Source organism: Myripristis murdjan, chromosome 21, assembly GCF_902150065.1.
Source record: "Myripristis murdjan chromosome 21, fMyrMur1.1, whole genome shotgun sequence".
NCBI lineage: Eukaryota > Metazoa > Chordata > Actinopteri > Holocentriformes > Holocentridae > Myripristis > Myripristis murdjan.
This window is the reverse complement of record NC_044000.1, coordinates 9,962,696-9,986,767: the sequence shown is the minus strand read 5'-3', so window position 1 is coordinate 9,986,767 and position 24,072 is coordinate 9,962,696. Positions and strand designations below refer to the sequence as shown.

Below are 24,072 nucleotides of genomic sequence, written 5' to 3'. Positions count from 1 at the left end.
CACTGCATCAAAACCCAAAAAGGTAGGCCTATTCAAATTTGCAGGAGCTGGTGTGTGACAGTCGCTCCAGAGTCACTTAAACCATACATCTTGCCCATTCTAACAGTTAGTCTAAAAGTAATGAAACCTCTCAACCCTTCCTGCGTGTTTTATGCCTGTTCTTTATTTACCACTGGCTGATTGTCTGGAATCGTGAGGTGTTTGTGTAAACAGAGAGGTTTTGTTTGATAAAGTGGCCACAGAATGTATTTTGCAAATCTGTTAATGGGCCCACCTCTCTGCTGTGCTATCCCCAGTTGTCACAAGCCATTCTTTGGAGTGCCCTTATCAAAAGTGAGATCACACTGAAAGTCTAATATGTTTTATATTCATGTGTTTGTGTTTTGTATTGTGCATTGTACTGTCCCTTTATAAACTAATGGGTGAGATTTCAGCAGAGGGAGTTAGGGGCATGAGTGTTCCTCTTTTGAATGCGTGCACCAAGTGATGAATGAGCCTCTAGGCTTGGTTTGCCGAGTGAAACCTCCCCAATCGTAGCCCAGAATGCACTGGTCAGGAACAAGTGCTAGTCCATTCTATTCTGGGCATCTGTCAGTGCCGGCTCACTTGAATTACAGCCATTCCCTGACGTGTCCTTAAGTGTCCATGGAGCACATTTGTCACACTAGTGCGATATACTGACACTTTTGTAACAAGCCTCCATCTATTTTCCAGTTCTACTCATAAGAGCAGTTTTTGGTATCGTTTCTCAGCTCATTGCATATCACGATAAAAATGTTAAAATAGATTTTAACATAAAAATCATAAAATCATGTTGATGCTTATTCACAATAATGTTCTACAGTTAGAGTTAGCTACACATCATTTTGAAACATCTAATTAATTGTTTTTATAATTCTCTGAGTGATCAATAACTTGCAGTTCTTTGTAGCTGACACAGGAAATTTTTTTTTTTTTTTTTTTTTTTTTTTTTTTTTTTGCACACACATATGACACCATTAAATGCAGATAATGAAAAATAAACAATGTGTCAGGAGAGGTTAAGAAGCCACAGGCTTATTCAATGGACCTCCCCTGAACTTAAGGAGAGGGAAAAAAAAGCTAACATAATTTTCAAAAATACAGCCAAAACCAAAAAGTTCCTTCATAACATGACGTGTCAGAATCAGATTCTGTGGATAATAAATGTGCAGGGATTTGTCTTAGTGACACTGGTGCAGTGACATGTCCTAAGTTTTTTTTTTTTTTTTTTTTTTTTTTTTTTTTACTACAGAATGATGCAGTATTTTATAGGATGCTTGGCAACCCTAGATTTGCATGATCTAAAATTTAGGCCAATAATTAAAAATTATTTGATGAAAATGTCCAGAATTTGGTGGGCAGCCATGTTCTTGTGGTGGGCAGGGTGCTCGCCACTGCTTACAGTAGTGGAAATACTGCCATTATACTGATATTACATTGTGCACAAACAGACTGTGCAAGACATACATATTGCCTGCAGACTACAAACACTCCCACATCCCCTTTTGATTTCCCTTAATGAATCTATATAAATCACAAATGAGGAAATTCACATAAAGAGGACCTGTCTGCTTCTTTATCTGCATTTCCTTCTTAGTGGTTTGAGTAGACCCATGAGAAGACAAGTTGGAGGAAGATTTTTAACATCAGAAACAAATTGAGATGTCTGTTGTGCAAAGGAGTCTGCAACTCAATATCATGAAGCTGTGTCTAATGTTTTGTACATTCAGTACAGGGGCAACCTTCTGCAAGCCAGGTTTCAGGAAAAAAATTGACATTAAGAAAGGGAAGTCATGAATCACTTCACAGGGATTTAATTCTTCAATAGAACAGAGATGATTCTTCTATGCTAGTGTGAACTGTTTGCTTTGGTCCAGTGAGACAAATTGTTGTCTTGTTTTCCCCAGCCCTTGAGGGGCCAAATCCACTGTTTATGAAGTCTGATATTGGAACAGGCTGCACAAGTTAAGCTCAGGAAGCAGTGAGGCAGTGTCTGACTGAAACCATTACTGGAGTACTTGCCAGATGGAAAGCACCATGTTCAGGCCTAAAGGTTAATGGCTCCATCTGTTGGAATACAGCAGAAGTGCTGGCCCATCTGAGTGTGTGTGTGTGTGTGTGTGTGTGTGTGTGTGAGAGAGAGAGTGTGTGAGAGAGTGTGTGTGAGAAAGAGACAGAGACAGAGTGTTATGTGTGTAGTTGCTTGCACCTTTAGGTGCATATGTGAAAATGTGTACTCAAAAGCATATGGAGTGGTACCTTAGAATGTAATGTGCAACATTTTTGTGTGTCTCTTTTATGTCTGAGACATTATTAATAACCCCCTACAAATGTAATCTGCATTCATTTGAACTTTTAATGAGATTAGCACAAGTACAAGGTGATGGTAAATCAAATATCGCCAGTGTTTGTGATGCTAATGTAGAGGTGTTAATCTTTTATCTGTAATATTTAGATGCAATCTGTCCTCACTCCTTTTTGAAATTTCAAGATCAAAGGGATATCTCATAGTTTAATTTTTGTGTGGCCCTGCTCTTGTTTCTGTCCTGTCATTGATGTATTTTCCTTTTTTTGTTGTCTTCCAGTTCCTTGGAAACACAGAGGTTGAGGCTCCGAAAGGCACAGAAGTTGTAAAGGATGCAGTCAGAAAGCTAAAGGTACAGTTTCTCCCACTAGCAGCCTAAAGGTTAGTGACTTTGCAGGAGTGAGCAGATTGCATTGGAAAATCTGGGCAGGGGAATTGAATAACCAATGCTCGCTCACTCATTAGCCACCATCAAATTTGCTCAGTGGTTTAGACAGGACAGCTCCCAAGTGCGAATGTACTGTCGGATAAGCTTTGTGTTACAGATTAAACATTCAGTCCACCTTCCCTGGGTAGATGAATGTTTAAAAGAAAACTAAAAAGCTGCAAATATGCATTAAAAGTTAAAATTAAACCCTTAAACCGTAAAACAGTGCACATCATGATACATGAATGCATGTGATTTCTTTCCCCTGTTTAATATTAACACACCTGTTTTGTTTTGGGTTTTTTTGTTTGTTTTTTTGTTTGTTTTTTTTTTCCCAGTCAACAAACTGTTAAGAAGTGTAGGTGTTTTTGTGGTCACTTAATTTGCAAGGTCTTGCATTGTGGATAATCAGGCACCTTGCCTTACATTGACATGCTGTCTCTGTGTTTAATTTCCTCCATTGGCCTTTCTTTTCCTTTCAGTAGGCACAACTTATTGACTGCATTACAAGTTGCAGATGCCTCATGCACAGCAGTGTGTAGCAGATTTTCCAGTTTTGGTTTTTCAGTTACAATCATTTTGAGTTGACCCAAGGTGAGCTCATCCACTCATAGATCTGACTCTGGAACAGCTTTTCAAAAGTGTCAGAAATTGTTATATGTCAACTATTTATTGCTCATTATACATGTGCATAGTTCTCAGTGTACACAAAATATTCTTTTTGTTGTTGACTGCATGTTTAAATGGGATGAACGTAAAAGATTGGTACGCTACTTTTTTGATGTTTTTACTGAAATTCTTACTTTTAGTTATGCTTGAGTGACTGTTTTATCTGTGTTACTGTGCTGCATAATTAGTTAAATCAGCTTTTTCACAGAATGCAGTCAAGACCATAATATGTGCCATTTTCTAACACCTTTCTGGACTTGATGATGCAACTAAAAAGGGCAAATCCCAGACTCTGGTATTTTAATGACCTCTGAAATTGGAATCGATTAATAATTTGAGGTCTTCAGTTTTGCGACTCAGCCATTCTGGATTATGCCTTGCTTAAATGATGTTGGCTTTAATAAAATTATTTTAAAAAGGAACCACTGTAAATCTTGGGTTAATAAGTATTCCCCAACTTTAGAGGCATTTAATCTAACTAATAGTACCTGTGCAAAAGACAACTTTCCCACAGCTTCTTAGCTGTGTGGCCCTCCTCTCCGCCTCCTGGCTTCCCCTCTGTCCTCTCCTGCCAGCAGTTGAATTTGTGAGGCCATTTGTAGGGGAGACTTGTTTTCTAATCCCATACCTCTTTTTTACATTGCTCTTGAACTTGGAGGGATATTTGCAGAACAAGTCTCCATGGCTGGTTTCTTGGATACTCTAACATTTGGCTAGTTGTCTTTCCAAAGATCACAAGTTAGAAAAAAGGTGCTTCAGTAATGAGATCTTAGAGATCGCCGTGGAGGATATTAGCTCATGCTTCAGGACAAAAAATCTATTTCTCTCAAACATATGCCATTCTGGGTCAGTGAATGTGAATTCTAGCCTATAACTTACCCACAAGATCACCTCACCACACACACACACACACACACACACACACACACACACATACATGCGTCACCCTAACACTTCTCTCTCACTGCTTACTTTTTCTTTGTTGGCTTTTCCCAGATGTTACCGCTTGTCTCAACACCCTGGAATAGTTTTGAAAAGCCTTAATATTTCCTTGCCTCACAAGGAATGAATACAGTTAAAATAAAGCATTTTAATGCAATGCTGTGTGCTATAGGCCGCCAAAATATTGCAGTTTCTTTTTGTGCTGTTTTGTTGCGCTGATAAATCAGCCCAGTCGTGCAGATCTGTATTCTGACAGTTTACTTAATTGCAAAATTGAGGTTAGATTTTGATTTTTAAAAATCGTTACAAGTCTTAAATTTAACTTGATCCAACTTGGAGACAAGCACCCGACAGCCATGTCCGGTGCTTTCATTCATGGGCTGATGATGAACCTTAGATAAAGCTGGGCATGTTTTCCTGTTTTTCTTTTTTTTTTTTTCTTCTTCTTCTTTTTTTTTTTTTACTCTCAAAGGTTTCTTGCTTTCACACACTTTTTTTCCCCCGAACAGTCTTTTTGCATAAAACGCACCAATGTCATTTTTTGCCACTTATAATATTCCTAATAAACATAACGTAATCCATACTTCTGTTCTTGCTTATTGGTGTTACAGTTCTTTTCAGAATGAATTACTAAGTATGCTTGGGTGCAAATAAAGTGCTGTACACATACACAGCCACAACCTTCGTTCTTCAGACTTATGCTGTAATATTATACTTCTAAACTGTGGAGCAAATTGATATCAGGCCTAAGATGCGGTTTGCATGAAACGATCCACACCCAAGACTGAAAACTTTCACACCAGCAGACTTTCTGCTTGAACAATCCTGGGTCCACAAAAAAATTAAATAAAAATAAAAATAAAAAATTTGATACAAGTTTTTAAAAAACTTGATGTCATTCTGATTTCTCAGGGTTTTTAGTTTACACTTTTTTTGGGATGGTTCCCATTCTTTGGATATAGAAGGCAGCTGTTTTGTCCAGAAACGAATAAGAGAGGTTATCAACTTCCCCCAAGGCCATTTCCTTATTGGATGTCACATCTGATGATACATTGTCTGTCAGGCTGACATATAAATGCCCCTTTTATTCTAATAGACATTTTCATTGGTTATTGACCTAAATTCAGTGCCAAGTCTTGTAAATATTTCTGTCAGTTGGCACCTTAGCTGTGAAAGGTGTCGACTTAGATTTGTTTTAGGGAATGCTTGAAAGAGCTGCACAATAATTGGTTGACAGATTTGTTTCATTTCCCTTTGCCATGTCTGTGAAAATGCAAATCTCTAATGATTACATTTCCCTTCGCAAATTTTTTTTCGTGCCCTTCAAAGATGACATACTGCCTTTGCTGTTTATTGTCATCAGAAAAAGCGCGTTGGCTGGAATATCATGTCCCTTCCTGATGTGCCAAACGAATTAAACATTTTTAAATACATGCACTATGCCAGTATTTTTTAAAGATATTCCTAAAGAGTGCAGTTGCACTAAATCATGAGAGCTTGTTTATGCTCTTAAATGTTTAAACAGGTTTGATTTGATACAAAACTCTGTCATTCAGTCATTTTTACCATCACACTTTACTGTAACAGCAATAACTGCGCGTGACAATATACATATTTTTTACATTGGTAATTTCTCCAATTGGCAGTTTCAAAGGCATATCAAGAAGTCAGAGGGGCAGAAGATCCCTAAGGTGGAGTTGCAAATCTCCATTTATGGAGTGAAGATACTAGATCCCAAGACAAAAGTGAGTACAATCTACTGTATCTGACCATTGTGATGGAGAAATGCACTCTGGGATACCTAAATTTATCTTCTCTTATTGAAAAAGAAGAAAGTCAAGTGTTACAAAGATTTTACTGACTTTTTTGTCTTTGTGTTCCAGGATGTGCAGTATAACTGCCAGTTACATAGGATATCCTTCTGTGCAGATGACAAAACTGATAAAAGGATATTTACCTTCATCTGTAAAGATTCAGAGTCCAACAAACACCTCTGCTATGTGTTTGACAGTGAGAAATGTGTAAGAAAAATCCACAGCTTTCATTTTTAAACTCTTATTTAGTTATTTGTTTATTTTTAAATTCAGGGAGTCAAATATTATCCATATTTACCATGCTGATTATGGTAAATGGTTGATTGTATGTTAATACTGTATTATGCAGTATATCCTCATATTGTGTTGATAGTGCAGGCTCGTTTTTCAACATTGATAAAGTGTAGAGCATTATCTTCAGCTTTGATTGCATTCACTCAAACTAATGGTGCATATAATTAAGTATTGACATTGATATATTGACTTCATTAAGTCCAGTCAAATTTATTTTTAAAGTGCTGTTAACAGAATGGGCTCATCACAATGCATTTCAAAGAGCACAGGACAGAAATACTGACAGAAACAGTATTTTCAGCATATAAGGTAGCTGTAATCATAGTTTAAAATGTAGATAATAATTTGACCGTAACATGAGCAGTCTCACAAGAGGGCTTTTGTTGTTTCTGTGTTCAGGCAGAAGAGATAACCCTAACAATTGGCCAAGCCTTTGACCTGGCATATAAGAAGTTCCTGGAGTCTGGTGGTAAAGACGTGGAAACGAGGAAACAGATAGGAAGCCTACAGAAAAGGGTGAGGCTTCGACTGTGGGGGGGCGTAATTTACTTCGAAAATTAGTACCACTGTGCTGTCATATTGTCAGTTTCGTTAATCATTAACAGAGTTTGTTTTATTGTTTTTAAAAATGAATGTAATGAATCTTAGTGTTGTGATATTGTCAGAGGCCCAGTTCATAATTGCATTATGGTGCCCCCCACCGAAATAGCATAGCTTCTCAAATGGCTTTATTTACATAGTGATTTAGAAAGTAGAAGACAGTTCAGCCACTCTGAAATTTGGTGTTGATGACTGACTGAATGTGATAGCTAAACGTGTGGTAGGTAAACATGAAAACCGGATTCTAAGGTTACTTTGCATTTGTAGTGAATTAAAAATCTGCAGTGAAGAAGACTTCTACTCAGAGGTAGAATTGTTCAAGATAGGGCCTCTTAATGGGCTGTTTTCCAGGCTCAAGTAAAACTCATTAAGATAATTCTACCTCAGATTCAAGTTGGTCTTTTATAATTAAAGTGGTAAGGACATTTAGTAAAACATTTGCCTGGATTTGTTGTTTCAGTTTCGCTGTAGAACAGAGATCTTACATTTTTCACCTCCCCGTTCATGTGTGTTGTGTTCACAAAATGATGCTCAAAACACAGTTGTAACTAAAATATGAACAAGTTACAATCATAGCTCAAAGAGGATCACGTAAGGTAGCGGCGGTCATACTTTTATATATAACTTTCAGTGAGAAAGTAGATTAATGTTCACTGGATTTACATTCTGGATTTTCTGGATCACCAGATCCACTTTTTCACTCAAACAGTTATATTTTGAAAATTCAGCAGTCAGCATTAAAAAGAGGAAAATAACCACCACTTCCTTGTGTGACACTGTTTGAGTCATTACATTACAGCTGTGTTTCTGAGAGTCATTTTGTGAACGCACGACACATGAACGGGAAGGTTAAAAAACAGAAGGTGCATGTTCTACAAAGTGTCAGAATATAGACTTAAATTGAGCTCAACAACATATAGGGGCAACTTTTTTTAATAAACTTCCATATAGCTTTAATTTTTCAATTGCAGGCAGGCACCATATTAAAGTAGAAGATTGGGCTTGATATAATGAAACCACTCAGTTGTTGACCTGGTCTTTACAGATTCAAGAACTGGAAACGGAAAACTCAGAGCTAAAGAAACAGCTCCAAGATCTTGAAGAGCAGCTGATGATAGCTCATGTGCCACCAGTAAGGATGAACTACATTTATATACACCCCTCTCCAGCAGTTCGACTGCCTCCAAAAAGTTACATTTTCCTCAAATTACCATGAACTGTAAAAATTTAGTTCTGAAGTAGCTTGAGGAACTAATACCAGTGTAATATCATCCCACATCATTTGAAATTGAAGTGGTACACATCACCCAAAGGTCTCAGCCAGTACAATCTTTAATTATAAGAGCTGACAACAATCCAACCTAGAATATTTAAACACTCCACGCAGTAATTTTTCAAAGATTTTTAGGACAATTGGGTTTCTCTGATATCCACTCTGTTTCACTGTTTAAAATGCATGTATTCAAAGCTCAGGTTGGGGTGGCCAATTCTATCTGTAGGGAGTTGGTAGGGGTCTAAGCTTTGTCTGAAGCAAAGCAATTACACACCTGATTGGTTTGATGAAAAATGTGATATGTTTACCACCTAATTGGTGCAATTGCCAGAACCCGCGGCAGCCTCCTGCGAATGCAATTACCCTCTCTTCTCCAATTATACAAGACTGAGTAATACTGTCCATTGCTAGTCATTTTCTATCTGCGGTCTTTTCTCAGCTGCTGCACATAAACTCGACTAATGAAGCGTACATGCTGCAGAGACCCTCCTCTCTCTTCTGGTGTCACAACATCAAGTCGCTCTCCTGTCTGGAAATTTCCTCTGTCACGCTCACTCCTATGAGTTCACCAGAGTCCAACCTTTCCATCGGGCTACTAACCCCTCCGCCTGCCAAACCTGCTCTCCTTCCTCCTAAGCCCCCCGAGGGATGCAGCATCCCGCGGCCTCGCGTAAACATCCTCTACTTTTCTCTCTTCTCTCTGCTCCTCAGTTCTTTCTCTATGTACTTGCGCTCTTTTGATATGATCTCCCGCCTTTCTCTCCACTGTTTCCTCTCTTGCTGTACTGCTCTTTGTGTAGAATTACTCCTTTAGTCTGTGCACAGGCAAGCTTACTACTAAGAATTTAGTCTTTGCTTACTCTCAGAGTCTCAACTGTTTTCATAATTTTATTACAGGCAGGAAGTATCTCCATGAAACCCCAGTCAACAGACATTTTTGACATGGTCCCCTTCTCCCCTGTGACCCCCCTGGTGCCCATTCCAGCCAGCAACGGCTGCCCACCTCCACCACCAACGACATTGCCACCAGATATAAGTGAGTAGCATAAGTGTGGAATCGAGTCACATGACTTGGAGTTGACTTGGACTCAAGTCCCAAATTTGATGACTTTACACTTTTGACAAAATCAAGAAAGACTTACAACTTGACTTAGACTTCAGTCAGTTGTGAGAGAAAGAAGAAAATAATGAACTCACACATGAAGTAGGCCCTGCCATTGTGTGGAATAAACTAAGGGCAGAAATGCCTTGACATATCAGGGCTTTTTTTTATTACCCAAATTGATAATTTGCAATTAAGATAGATGAGCAAGTTAAAATGGGGTGTGATAATGAATCATATGCAGTTTACATATACAGGGCAGGCAGAGACAAAATAAAATATGAAATTATAAAATTAAGATTGGTGATGAGGACTAGGGATGCACCGATCCGACTTTTTCAGTTCCGATGCCGATAACGATGCCGGGGCCTTACGTAGCTGATACCAATCCGATATTGTTGATTTAAGAAGCTACAAACCTCAACAGCAGCGGCGGCTCCCTTTGATCTGTTCAGCTGCTGGAACTCCTCCTTCGCGTGGTGTTTCTGGAGGTGCTTGATTAAATTTGTGGTATTATATCTGGCAGTGCTACCACCACCCCTGGCAACATCCATTTTACATGCATTGCAAACTGCCGTCGAGCTAGTTTGGCATGCTAAGGGTGAAATACCTCCATATCGCAGACCCTTTTGTTCGCTCCATGTTGCTTGTGTTTGCAACTCAAGTCAATCAACTGTCATGGCATGCGGCACACGTGCCGTATGACGTGACCCATGTCGCAAAGATTTAAAGGGGAAGGATCGGTCTTACGGATCGGCTGCTTTTACAGATACCTGATCCAGGTAAAATGTTGATATCTGTGCCGATATCTGATGCTAATATCGGATCGGTGCATCCCTAAAGAGGACATTATGACTTGTCAAGGAGTCAAACCTCAAAGTTTAGGACTGGGCATTGGACTTGAACTTGTCAGTCTTGACTTGGGACTTTGGACTTGAGTGCCAGGATTTGAGACTTAATTGTGACTTGCAGAACAGTGGTGAGTAGTCATATTGTCACTTGATAGTCATGTATTTAATACTGTAACATGATATATACCACATTTGTAATGTGGCATTTTGGTTTTGGATGGACCAAAAATCTAAGTAAAGGTATCATGGGTTTTGATTTTAGTTCTGGTCTCTGGATAGACTTGTTCACTGTTTTTCAAAGGTTGATTGGACCGTCCTAGAGGTAGAAGTACATGCAGTGGGTTAAACTAAGTGGTATTGCCCTATAAATGATTCATTAAATCACTGATGTTTCAGTAAACTGCATGAAAGGCTGTGATATACTGAGCACCTTTTCAAGCAACACTATAAACTGTTTCAGGACATCGCCAAAGGAAATCTCTCTGCACTGCTGCATTGATTACATGACAACTTGTTTGTCTATATGAGTTTTATTGCATATTTTTTCTGTCTTACTTTGTTCTCTTTCTCACATTCCACAAAAAGTTGCAAGGTGCAATAAAGCATCTTTCAGGGTACTGTAGAAATCTGGAAAATGTTACCAAGCAACCATAAATTAAAAAAAAATACTATTTCAGCAGAATTTGAAATTGCATGAAAACAAATAGAAATTATACACAAAGAAATAATTTCTAAGTGTTGTCTCATGTAAAACTTTTACATGATATCTTACTTTTCTTAGGCTTCAAAATGTTTTTAATCCAATATCTGAGGAAAAGCAAAGCACAGATTTAGAGTCATTCTAAAATGAGGATATTTTTGCTGCTTAGTCAACACAAAGGAAACTGAAGTTGTGTGTTTTTGTCTGCTGCCTGTCTGTCTTTAGGGAAAGACCTATTTGGTGCTGAGCCATTTGATCCCTTCACTTGTGGAGCAGCTGATTTCCCTCCAGATATTCAGTCAAAACTGGATGAGATGCAGGTGAGCGCATATCTGTGAAATTCACGTTTCTTAAAACATTTTATTTGTTTGTTTAACTGTAAGTGGTATGGTTAATATTTTTTTGCATGCAACCCAGGTTCATCCCAGTTTTATTCTCTGTCTTCAGTACTTGTTCAGTTTCAGATTTACAAAAAACTTATATTTTACTTGTATTGAGCATGTTAAATATTTTATGTTTCATTCAGTTTTGTTTACATCCATGCAAGGACATTTCATTAAAATACATGACAAGCATTCAGTGATAAGGTCAATGTACCTATTGAAGGAGCATTGTTATATAACTGTAATTATGTGATGGAGCCATATACTGTATGAATAGCCCAGACATATGAATTTTAAGATTTGATTTACCCAGCCTCCCCTCGGGGATCAATAACGTATTTAGTATCTATATGAACAACGGCAGGTCTTTAACTGTGTGCAGTATGGCAAGGATTTCAGTCTTGTCCTTTATACTGAGAATACATTTAATACTGTAGTAGAATATGTTTTTGTATTATATGTTCATATCTTGCCATGCATGAGTTGCATCAGATCACAGGTGACATAACCTGTGTTGACATTTAATCCAACTTTGATTACAAAGACAACATGTCTGACCCACAGCAGTCACACCTTTTTTCAAGCATGCAGCTGCATCGCACTGAGCTGAACAATTACAAAATATTGTCTTCAGGAACTGAGCATTTAGCCAAAACTTGCATGTGCCAGCAAACCTGCCTTTGCTTGGCTCTTTGTGTGCAAAATTGATGTGCAGTTTTGTAGCTGTGAATGGCCAGTAGGAGGCAGTGTTATACTGGCACACTTTTCTAGTGTAAACTCCTCTTCCCTCCGCTTCCTGCCCACAAACCTTCAGTAACAATCCCTGTCCATCTCTTTTTCTTCCTACTTGCAGCGTCAGAGATGGTTTGTACTTTTCCTTTAATTTGACCCTCAACCTCCCCCTCTGTTTTGGCAGTGATTGTGGTTTTGTCTTGGTCTTGCATGCCTTTAATCCTGCTGCATGATATCATGTCTACAAAAACCACAGCTATGTAAATGCAGCTCCTCCAACTGCTCTAAAACATTTACTCTATTGCTCAATAGGGTCAAATTGTTTACATTCTCACAGAACGCTTGTGGCAGTGCCATCTGTAGTTGGTCAGCTGCTTCAATTTCCTCTATGGAAAATACTGGCTTACTTGTTTACATGAGCAAACATATCATGTAATGTATTGCATACACAGCACATGTGTGTTTTTACAACTGTCAGGAGATTTAAAAATATATATATATTATCATACATCACAGCAGTCCATGCATAGATGATGAATCCAGAAGTTTGAATTTTGATTACTTTTCCATGAAATGTTTATTCTTCCAGAGATTTTTTTGTTTCTGTATTTCTTCTTCTATTTGCCTCAGTAGATAAAAGTTGTGTTTTTTCTACATAAATGTGACCATTTTAGTGAGATTTTTATCAAGCTGTTTTTGGTAGCTGGCAAATAACCCTTTGACTTCTGTGATTAAAATCAGACCCTTAAGGTGTCTGCAGTTTCGGAAACACTTTTCGTCAATACATCTGCCATCTGGATTCATGCCAGCATATTGCATGACCACGCATGAAAGATCGCCAGTGTTTTGTTCTCTATTCTGTCTTCTCTTTCATGCTCAGAGGTTTGTAGACTTTTGTAACAATTGCTTCTCTAAAAACATTTTTGACAGCTTCATCTTATCACATTACTTGTGAAGTGTTGTCTTTTGCAGAGCAGGTTGGTTTCTGGGTCAGTGCTTCTCACTGCTCCTCTCCCGCTTGTCTTCCAGGAGGGGTTCAAAATGGGACTAACCTTAGAGGGCACTGTCTTCTCTCTTGATCCTCTAGACAGTCGCTGCTGATGCCAAGAAGATGCTCTTCGTTCTGTACTTTTAACTCATTTGTATGAGAAAGTGCCAAAATCCGCTCCACAGTTAAGGCAAGATGTCAATGTTTTCATCTTGAGGTTTATATGTATTTGCATTTAGATTTGGTTTTCGATATGACAAGGTAAATTCAGATCTGTTTTAGAAAATAACTATTTTTGTAAAAACACATATGGAAGGAGTAGTTTTGAGAACCTTTGCTTGCACAGGCAATGAAGGATGTATATAGTACAATATGTCCAATGGTACACTCTGTGGCAGAATTTTCATATGATACAGTTTCTGTGTAGACTCTCCCATTGAATATGCACCATTTTAATTCTGCACATTCCTGGTTGTATGCCAAACTCGACCTGTTCAGACATAAAATGGAATCTATCTGATTAACACGACAAACCTCCAGCGTACCCATGATTTTACATAGCTTCTTTTACCTAACATTGTTTTTACACATTATGTAGCTGATTGTAATTAATCCATTCCAATTGTTTTGATTTACTGATTTATTCATCTGTTGTTTTGGCATTGAATTGTGTAATTTTCTTGCATCTTAACAGGTTAATTGCCGTTTCAGTATTTACTTGTATTGTCATTTCTTTACTTTTTTTTTTTTTTTATTTTTATTTTTTTATTATGTTAGTATTCTCTCGTCTTGCACCAGAAAGCACTTTTTTTGGAAACCTCTGTTCATATACAGTACTATCCTCATTATTTTACTTTGTATGCAAAATGACTTTGCTGTTACAGTTATTAAAGAAAATGTTACTGCAGAAAAAATCAGTCATTGATTCTGTACCTTTAAAAATGTTTATTGGAACTGACTTTCTGAAGCTGTTATGTTTCAGGCTCCTGTTTTGAAATGCATTTTCTCTCCAAAGAATTACCCATTTCCAAATGTTTCATAACTCCACGTGTGATGTCTTGGTGGTTATGCTAGGCAGCTGGAGATGCCATTTCAGGATTAGTCCACTCCTCCATGGTCTTCAGTCTTCTCAGGCGCCATATCAGCATGTTAATTCTGTGGTCTAACATCACCTTTGTGCAGCTTCATTACCCACTGACTGTGTTCTGCGTCGTCTCCGCATTGCATACCCTCTGGAGGCTGGAAATATTTTGTTATGGTAAATTTAACCCAAAAATTTAACAGGGACCAAATAAACACTTCTCAAATAAGAACAGGCAGAGAGAAGTATTTTCAATATTTATTTCAAAGGATGAAAGTCATGTGCTTCCAGTATGGAAAGTCCCCTCCTCTCTGCCTCTGGGGTGTTAGCAGGCAGTTAAGCCGTGGAAAAGAGAATATGTACACGTTTGAAATCTATAATAAATATACTCATTCAAATCACGTTGCCTCAAACAAAAGAAATCTGAACCAAACGGTCACAATAGAACTATGTAAAGCACATTCAAATGTAAGACTAATACAAACAGCTCACATTAAACACAATTGCAAAACTATTTTAAGAACAGAAATAAAGGCTTTCATTCCACAAAATGTCAGTGTGCAAAAACATAAAACCTAAAACCCAATAAAACCTAACCTCATAAAACCTGAATTAATATGACAAGAACTTTGGGGATAAACAAGCATTTTGTTTAATTTTTTGCATAGCAAGAAATACATAAAGCAGACAGGCAGCCAAAGCCTCCTTATTCTTAAAAGTTGTTATAAAAGGATTTCAAGAGCATATAAATCCAGGATACTGAGAAGGGGGGAACTGACATGCATAAGATTATAACATTCTGTGCTAGGGTTACCGTAACTTATTGCAATCCTTGAAGAAAGATTTTACAATTTACTGCACACCATTCACACAACACCAATTTCACCTCGCCAAAATTGACAGAAAGATCTTTATTGGCATCCCCAACCCGGCCCTAACATGTAGCGGGGAGAAGTGCATGCAGATCACACTACTTACAAAACAGCACCTGTGAAAAAGATTTACATGTAATGTCATCGTATCTCAGTTTCGGAAACGAGGTAGCTAACACTGAGGAATCGACAGTCTTAATGTATCTTTAATGTTCTATGTGGTCAGTACAGAGTTAAAATAACTGGATACAGAAATAGATTTATCAAAACTGTCTTGAGAAACAGAGAAAATACCTATGCCAATGAACGCATCATCAGCTGTATTCATTTCCTCAATAGCACCACAACTTTCATTTTATATTCAAACACGTGTTATAACAAAGAAAATAGACAAATCTATGAAAAGGAGTAGATCATAGTGTTGGGGATAAATCATTTGATTTTGTGGGATTGTTCCGGGCCTATGAACAGCAGTTAGAGTTATCATTTTAAAGCATTCATATTGATAAATCTTTGGTAGCTTCCTTGACCTTTGTGAAATAACAACTTGCCATTAATGGGTAAGCTCTTTGGACCAAAGTATAGTTAGCCTCAAAATGCTTGAAGCTTAAAGTCAAACATTTAAAACAAGACAAAGGAATGATTCTGATTTTTACCAATTGTTTTATGTAAATTTCAAACATTCATCTACCTTACAAATCTTCGATGTCTTGAAATCATTTGAAAGGCACAATAAATATCTTGCCACAGGGCCACAATAGTTCTCAGTACTTGTATGTACAATGTGGCTGATCACGTCAGCTGTCAGTTCAATAGTCTCAGGATTCTCTTCAATACATCCCTGCTGCTGGATTTACAAGAAGCACACAGGCCCGATGTCAATCCCGAACTCTTGGTCTGGGCCACCTATGTCCACAGGGGCAACATCCACAATGGGAAGTCTTGCTGTTTTCTGTGTCCTGTACTCAAACACTGTCTTGCCCCAGTTGCCGTTAGCTTGCTGTAAAAAGAGAGAAACAGAAGAAAAGTTCTAAAGTGCTAGAAATGCAATTACAATCATGACTTTATTATTTTCCATATCCCCATGCATGCCAATAGTGAAGGGACAAAGTGCAGGGGGACAAGGGGCAGCCTTGACAAAGTGGGTTGGGATTCCTCTCTTGCTCAAAGAAACTGAACACTGGAGGTTCTAATTTAACCATCAGATGAAGCGTATGGTCTGAAGTGTATAGTGCAAATACATTGAGGGTGTGTCAACGTCCATTTTTGCTATTTTAACGGCAGCAAAATGGTCGATGCACCAGGCGTGTGCTTTGAAAAGGGTTGTATTTAGTCTCTTAATAAATCATGGGTGTGTTTTGGGCATAACATGCAATAAACCGATCAGAGTGCCCTCTTCCATTTTAAAGGATTGGATTGCTATTATAATGAATTGCCCAGTAAGAAGGAACACTTCTCCGCAGAGGCAACTGATCTTCCCCTGCAGGAAGTGAAAGCACATGAGCAGATCATTTATGACAACAGCAGGATTCCATCAAATCTCTCTGAGGCAAAGCCGGCGTCCCTGTGTGTGTAACAAGCAGAGTTTATGCGAGTTGTGCACCTGCCTGTGTAGGCGTGCATTACTGTCTTGATAATGCAGCAAGTAAAATGCTGCACCCTTGTCTTTAGACCTGGTTTGTGTTGGTCAAACATGCAATCACTGTCAACCGCCTGAAAATAGCAATGCACCAACAATGCACCTGACCACGCCTCATTCTAACACCAATACGCCCATGGGCACACAGCTGGGCACAAGTGCATTTGCCGTTTATTCAACATGGGTGCTGGATGGGGCCCTGGATGTTGCTGGTGTCAAATGTGTCCTTAGATATATGTTTTCTGACTCACTCAGCATTTGTTCAATGAGCATCCCACAATACTTTTTTTTTTTTTTTTTTTTTTTTTTTTTAAGAGGAAATGGCTTAAAAACAATACCTACAGGCACACACATTAATGTAACCATTTTAATCCAATGCTAAATGAATGCACAAAAACAGGTGACTGCTCAGACCAAGCCTCTGCTGAAATGTTGTGACAGCTTACCGAGCAAGTGTCCTCCACCACGGTATATCTGAACCGGCTGTTTCCCTCTGCTTTAAGCTCCAGATCATTGGAGCCCTTGAGGAGTACAGCCTTCTTCAAGTTGCCAGTCTTCTCATCCTTGTAGCCCACAGAGTTCTTGCAGTGGTAGGTGATGGTTTGGGATGCCTCCTTGGAGAGCAGGCGGATGAATGTCATCTGGACCGTGACGGAGTTTGCTGGCTGGTCTTTGTTGCCATAAGCGAACTAAAACCATAAAGCAAGTGAAGTTAGATCATTTTGTAGCCAACAGGTTGTACCATTGCTAATATGACTGCTAAAAATGTGAGTTGGCATACTAATTGGGGTAAGGGGGTGGAAGATCCTGGGCATCCTGGGTGTTTGTGCTGTGTACTTTAATAAATATGTGAAGTGTAATTCTTGTATCACCCTCCATTAAAGTATTTTCCTCACAATTTTGTGCTGATATTTAAACTACAACAACATATCCAGATATACCAAATCACAAAACACTATTTTAGTGATGCAGTTATTCCTAAATGTGAGAAGAAAGGTGCAAAATGCTTGCTATTACGCCTTAAACAACTTTATGAACTACAGTGCTATGGAGCGCCTGTGCCCTTTTCTCAGATTACACCACCAAAATGCAACTTCTCACATGTGTTCCACTGTTGATGTCAGCCCCAAACCACACAGGCTTGTTCCTGGAAGAGCTCCACCACGCTTTACGAGGTATGCTGGATGGGTTGGCAGAAATGCACGTCTCTCCGGTCTCCATGTTGCAGTGCACTTTGATTGCATCTTCTGCACTGCCTTGGTTTGGATCTACCCAGTATTCACCTAGATAACATTGAAAAATATCAGAATTCCTGTACATTTTAGACATTCAGTTGATGGCTTTATTTGAGCATCTTTCCAAGAATGCAACAGCAGAATTGATGATTTTAAAAGAAGTTACATAAAAGCTAGAGAAAGGAGGCGAGGAAGACTGCACCGCAAACAAAGCTTATCTCTTCAAAGTGGGCCTATTGAACTTCTGTTCTAAACTGTTTGTCACATTTATCTTGCTAAATCAAGGTATAAAAGAAGAAGCCTCTCTTTCCATAAGCAAGTCAGTAACTCTCAAATAGCTCAGTGGGTAAAATCCTTCCAAACATTTCTTTTAGCTGGTGATATTCACTCCAACTCACCGCTCTTCTTTGCGGGGTAGCACTGCTTCAGGTCGTCACAGGTCCTGGCAGGATGTTTCCTGCTGCCATCTGGGCTCTTCATGCTGTTGATCTGGCTGCTCAGGGCCTTCAGGGTGGCCTGAACCCCAGGGTCCACAGGCACTATGGTGGACCCGTTGCTGTTGGGCAGAGCCTCATCCTCGCTGAACTCTGGAGGAGGTGGAGGGCCGGAGTCATAATCGTCAGGTCCGCCAAACAGGTCGTCCATAGCTGCCGTGGGGGGTCCTGGGGAACCAGGAGGGCCTGGGGGTCCTGGCTCTCCTGGGGGGCCCTACAGATTGAAGAATGTGCGTGTTTTTGCAGGAACAAATGCTGTTTATTGCCTGCGCAAGTTACTTTTGTTTAAAAGACTTTCATCCGTTTAATGACCGATGTGAGGCTTCTTTAACAGCTGTTCTCTGTCTAGACATCATTTAGTATGTCTGCCTCACAGGAAATGAAAGAGAAATCAAAATTATTTCCCAACAAATGTAAATCTCTCTGCTTAATTTTTTTTGTATTATTTTGTTCTGTTTTTGCAAATTGTTTCTCAGTTGCATTCCATTACCAGGTATCAACACAGTTTCAGTGCTGCTGCGTTTAACAACAGGGCGTTACCTCTGGTCCAATTTCACCAGTGATTCCACGTGTTCCAGGAGGTCCCATCGGCCCTGGCTGTCCAACGTATCCTTCTTTTCCTGGAGGCCCAATTGGTCCAGGGGGGCCCTGCACAGTATTTCATCAGAGATTGTTAGCTTATCTTGAAATGAAAAATTTCACTCCATAACTATTGCTGACATTAAAAGACCTTTCCATGCAAAGTGATTTCAGTTTATATGAACAGAATAATATGTTGTTTTGAAATATCTGACGTTAAATTTGGTCAGAAAATCGTGTTATAAATGTATCTGTTGCATTTACCCTTGGGCCACTTGGTCCAATGATTCCTGGTGCGCCCTGCTCACCTGTTGTACCCTAAAGGAGGGGGAGATTTGAACAGTTGTTACTATCTGAAAATATTGCTAAATGTATTCATCAATAATTAGACATAAGATGTTCCAGCGCATAAACATAACAAGGCACCTACACCTCAAGACCATAAGCTGTTGTTTTTTTATTCAAGCAAGAAGCTGTGCATGTTTGTACTTTGCAGTTGCACCAAATGATTTTCCATTTCCACCAGCACCATCCACTGGGTCCCTGCTGCCTTCATTACTCCTTAATCAATTTGCAATAAACAATACAGCCTGATGTCCTTTCCTTTGTTCAGGGGATACAACTTAACTGTGAATACAGTGCACCTCTGATGTCTCTCAGCCTGTAGTTAGAACTGTTAATGAGGGCTAGGGCTTAGGGGAGATGAAGCTTATCAACATGTTCTCGATAGCAGCATCAATTTCACTTACAGGAGGTCCGGGAAGACCCTGCAAACCGGTGAAGCCACGGTGTCCCTTCTGCCCTCTCTCTCCATGGTCTCCCAGGTCACCCTTATCTCCTCTTGGTCCTTGAGGGCCCTAAACGATACAGTGCCTCATATTAGGAGTAATGTCATGTAATGAGGAAGACAATGTTTTTGTGGTTGTGTTCTGACACTGGCCCCTAAAATTTGGACAAAAAAAATGGCAACTAACAACGCGATGTGCTCATTCTGTAATCTGCAATATGGATTTGGATGCATTTATCACTATTCATTTGAATAAATGTGTTTTTACTATGATAAAACAAATGGACATTAGTATTTGCAAAACTGCAACTACAGTAAAATATATAAACATTTTATTTGTGAGGGAAAAATACCAACATATTGGGATGCGTTTGATTAAAATGGCAAAAACAAAAATAATGCTTTCATCTACAGATGAACCTCTTCAAGAAGGTGTTACAGTATGCCTCAAAAATGATAATCTACATGACCTCAAGATGTTGTCAGTTGGACACTCACCGTTAATCCTCTCTTTCCAGCTGAGCCAGGTGGACCAACAGGTCCTCTTGAGCCCTGCAAATGACCAGAAATATGAGAAACCTGAAGGCACATAAACCTCTGCCAAGGTGAAACAATTCTCCAACTGGCTGTTAAAAATTATTCCTATCATTTAAACCTTAATTTATCAGGCCTTCTTGACCGTGCCATTACTTATACCTGTATGATATTCATGGCTTAATTATAATTGTCTGGTGCTGGAAGTCCCAGACCTAGATCACCATTCAATTCTAATCAGTTGGACTTTGGCCTTGGCTTGGTCTGTTCACCACATTTCATGGAAATCTGTTCCTAGGTTTTGGGGATATCCTGCTGGCTGACAGACAAACAAAATAACTGGGACAAAAATCATGACCTCCTTGACCGAGGTGATCAGGATGTTTAGTGGGGTCAGAATGCGCTGTGTAGGTTCTATAGTGCATCACAAAATAGACATGAAAAAGGATTCCACATACAGCATCTCCTCTCTTTCCAGCACCGCCTGGTGCACCAACAGGACCTGGAGAGCCAGGAAGTCCCTGAGAACCGATCAAACCCTCAGGACCAGGATCTCCTCTGTCTCCCTGGAGAAGTCAAGACTTTTTGGTCATTTGCAGTATATACAGCTAGCTTGCAATATATAGACCAATTTGGATTCTCTGTTTCCTTACCCTTTGCCCCAAAACGCCATCCTTGCCCGGTGGGCCATCGGATCCAGCAGGCCCCTGAGGAGTAGAAAATGTTAGCGCAACTACAGAGGTCTCTCAAAAGAGGCAGAATGTGTGAGGCACTAGCGGTGATGCCATTTGGAAACCGCAACCAATCTCAAAACGTTCACATACATCAGGACCAGGATCGCCACGAGGTCCGTTAGCGCCAGGAACACCAACTGGGCCTGGGGGGCCTTTGTCTCCAGGTGCTCCTGGGTTTCCCTGTTTTCCTGGTGGACCCTAAAAACAAAATATGCAACATCTAATAAAACACTTGAATGACCATTCCACTCTGCATACTAACTACACACTAACTACCCTGTCCTCTGTTCATGTATGCTCAGTGGTTACACAGCACCAACCTCATACTGTAGACATATTCCAATAATATACATACTGACAACTGCTTAGTGAGGAAAAGGCTTATGGTTCATACTGGTGCTCAGCCTTGAAGGTAACATGAAGCTTTTCTTGAAGGATTTCTTGGGATAAAGGGACAGATTAAATAAAATTATTCTTCTTTCTGCTCCCTTTCATTCAAGATCTGGGAACGTTTATATTTATATTAAATTGCTTTTTTTTTTCTTTTATAAATGAATGAAATAAAGAATAAATAAATACATTTTTAAAAAAGCTAATGTCCGGTAGATATAGGATTTGCTTTGAATAAGATATGATACAGACCGCTGGCCCTGGAAGCCCTGGCATTCCACGCTCTCCCCTCTGGCCAGGAAGTCCCACAATGCCTCTCTGTCCTGTAGTTCCAGCTGGACCTGGAGGACCATCAGGACCCTGAAAAGGAGATCACGATTAACAGACCGTTAAGATTCAGTACTCTGTAGATGGTCAACAAGTGAATTTCCATTTTATCTCCACAGCTATTTGAGATCCATTGAAACCTTGGGGCACTGTGTTCTTGTTGTCACTGTGACTTAGAATCAAATTTACAGCAACAGCAACGGGGCAATTTGTGGTTTTGATCTATTTCAACACTGGGATACTAATGTATGTCACATTTCTTCTCAAACCACAAAACTCTTCAACCCTGACAAGCCTACACAAAGTTTTCTGAACTCTAAAATCAGTTGCAGCAGACAGTGGTTGTTTGTAATATGAGCGAAATTGAAGCTTATTCTACTTTTGGTCTCAGTAATTCACTCTGGATCGCTAGTCAGCTCAAATGTAATGTCACACTGAAAGTATTGCAGTAGTGTTTAGTTTACTGTGGGTCCATCTTCTCCAGAATCTCCTTTGTCTCCTGGGCTTCCTGGTGGTCCTGGAGGTCCTCTCTCTCCTTGTCTTCCGGGGGATCCATTGTCTCCACGGAGACCAGGAGGACCCTCCTTTCCAGGGGGACCCAGGGGTCCAGGTTCTCCAACAGGACCCTAGCACATATGGATTATTTTGGTCATTTTATAGGTGAATGCAGTATTGTAGAGTACATATAGAATACATACACAGTGGGTAGTTTCATGATTGATCAAATATGCATGCCTGCACTAAGGTTTCCCATAAAGAATAGGTGACTATATTTTGGCTAAATGTGTTTTATAGGTCGCTTCATGCCAACATGCCAACATAAAATTGTAGAAATTTCAACACTCTGTATTATTCTTTTGCAAATTATTTTAAGGTTTGCTATTCTACTGTTGTGCATATGTAGCATACTCATTATTTGAAAAAGAAACAAAATAAGTACTTACAGCTGAGCCAGGTGGGCCGACCCTTCCCGCTGATCCAGGGAAACCAGTTGGGCCCTGAGAACAGAGAGATGATAGGAGGCACTCAGGTTAAGGTAAAAAAATATTGGACAAGTTTGCTGCCAGAGTGAGAATGAGAATCCAGTTCCAGCTACAAAATGCATATAAATGAATCTAACATTTGGAAGTGAAGCCCTTCTTATGCTGCTGGTATAACTATTTGGTAACAATGAAATTATCTTACTGGTGCACCCTGTGTTCCTCTTCCACCTTTTAGTCCAGCAACACCAATTGGCCCCTACAAAAAAACAAAACAAAACAAAACAAAAACATTTCATTAGAAATGGAATGGCATATTAGTAAAAACAACATCACATCACCTAAACTCACTCTATAGCTCACTCGACCATCAATCCTATTGGCTATGTTCACTCAAGTCGTAGGTGAAAAAATCCAGGATGAGCATGTTTTTTGGTGACAAAGAACATCAAAAGAACACAGAGAAGACATACAGGAGAAAAAACACTGTAAAAAGTGTTAGAGGCTGATCTAACCTGTCAGCAAGTGACGGTTACCATAGATTAAATAATCTGAATCTTCGCAACTGCATGTAGCCTATGGTCTGGAAAAGGAGAGGCACGCCTGGTGGAGATGTGCACTCTACTGAGTGCACTCTTCTAGTTTTGTGTTGTTTTGCATCAAGGCATGAAAACGTATCAAACAACTACTTTCACTTTAAAACACTAATGAGAGAATCCTGAATTAAGTGTCTTAGTTTGAACTCACAGGAGGTCCGTGAGCACCAGCCAAACCCTGAGGTCCTGGAGACCCAGCATCTCCCTTCTGACCTGGCTCTCCAGGCTCTCCCTTGACTCCTGGTTGGCCATCTGGACCCTGTAATAGATATGCACAATTAATAGGATACATCTCAATCCTCTTTCTTCTTTACAGCAGCAAAAAAATAAAAATAAAAAAATCAACCAGATATCAAGATTTAAGTGAATGTATATGTAAATTCATATACATGGTGATGATATGACAAGATAACGAATTATAACTTACAGGGGGTCCAGAAAATCCAACAGCACCAATAGGGCCAGGGTCACCTCTAGCACCCTGAGGTAAATAACATATTCATTAAGTCAGAACAATCTATTTGGAATTGAAATTGAAATTGAAAATTTAATTGACAAGGGAATTTAAACCATTGGCAAAACTCACGTGTGTTCCTCTAGATCCTGGAGGTCCGGGTGGTCCTTTGGGTCCAGGTTCTCCCTGTAAAGATGTTTCATGTTAACTGACAAAATGTTACTTCTACTGATAGTACCTTTCTTTGAGATTGTGCTTCCTCATGAATC

At 39.4% G+C, this 24,072-nt stretch overlaps 2 protein-coding genes across 7 annotated transcripts in view; one reads left to right on the top strand and one right to left on the bottom strand.

Moving 5' to 3' along the window:
- gulp1a (GULP PTB domain containing engulfment adaptor 1a) overlaps positions 1–14,120 on the top strand; it is an 80,719-nt gene extending 66,599 nt beyond the window's left edge. For 2 of the 5 annotated variants that reach the window (XM_030081521.1, XM_030081520.1), the window contains exons 4-11: positions 2,607–2,678; positions 6,011–6,109; positions 6,248–6,385; positions 6,872–6,988; positions 8,118–8,204; positions 9,243–9,381; positions 11,224–11,318; positions 13,143–14,113. In XM_030081521.1, coding sequence (XP_029937381.1) covers positions 2,607–2,678; positions 6,011–6,109; positions 6,248–6,385; positions 6,872–6,988; positions 8,118–8,204; positions 9,243–9,381; positions 11,224–11,318; positions 13,143–13,214 — 819 coding nt within the window. In that variant the 3' untranslated portion in view covers positions 13,215–14,113. Of the gene's footprint in view, positions 1–2,606; positions 2,679–6,010; positions 6,110–6,247; positions 6,386–6,871; positions 6,989–8,117; positions 8,205–9,242; positions 9,382–11,223; positions 11,319–12,234; positions 12,246–13,142 lie in introns of all 5 variants that reach the window. The other 3 variants (XM_030081522.1, XM_030081519.1, XM_030081523.1) reach the window with 3 other exon arrangements.
- A 339-nt stretch (positions 14,121–14,459) lies between these two features.
- Positions 14,460–24,072, bottom strand: part of col5a2a (collagen, type V, alpha 2a) — a 44,251-nt gene continuing 34,638 nt past the window's right edge. For both annotated transcript variants that reach the window (XM_030080993.1, XM_030080994.1), the window contains exons 37-54: positions 23,936–23,989; positions 23,777–23,830; positions 23,501–23,608; positions 22,959–23,012; positions 22,718–22,771; positions 22,238–22,399; positions 21,699–21,806; positions 21,147–21,254; positions 20,976–21,029; positions 20,781–20,888; positions 20,287–20,340; positions 19,751–19,858; positions 19,266–19,319; positions 18,963–19,070; positions 18,327–18,636; positions 17,795–17,976; positions 17,140–17,382; positions 14,460–16,054 (exon numbers count right to left, since the gene is read on the bottom strand). In XM_030080993.1, coding sequence (XP_029936853.1) covers positions 15,908–16,054; positions 17,140–17,382; positions 17,795–17,976; positions 18,327–18,636; positions 18,963–19,070; positions 19,266–19,319; positions 19,751–19,858; positions 20,287–20,340; positions 20,781–20,888; positions 20,976–21,029; positions 21,147–21,254; positions 21,699–21,806; positions 22,238–22,399; positions 22,718–22,771; positions 22,959–23,012; positions 23,501–23,608; positions 23,777–23,830; positions 23,936–23,989 — 2,070 coding nt within the window. In that variant the 3' untranslated portion in view covers positions 14,460–15,907. The remainder of the gene's footprint in view (positions 16,055–17,139; positions 17,383–17,794; positions 17,977–18,326; positions 18,637–18,962; positions 19,071–19,265; positions 19,320–19,750; positions 19,859–20,286; positions 20,341–20,780; positions 20,889–20,975; positions 21,030–21,146; positions 21,255–21,698; positions 21,807–22,237; positions 22,400–22,717; positions 22,772–22,958; positions 23,013–23,500; positions 23,609–23,776; positions 23,831–23,935; positions 23,990–24,072) is intronic.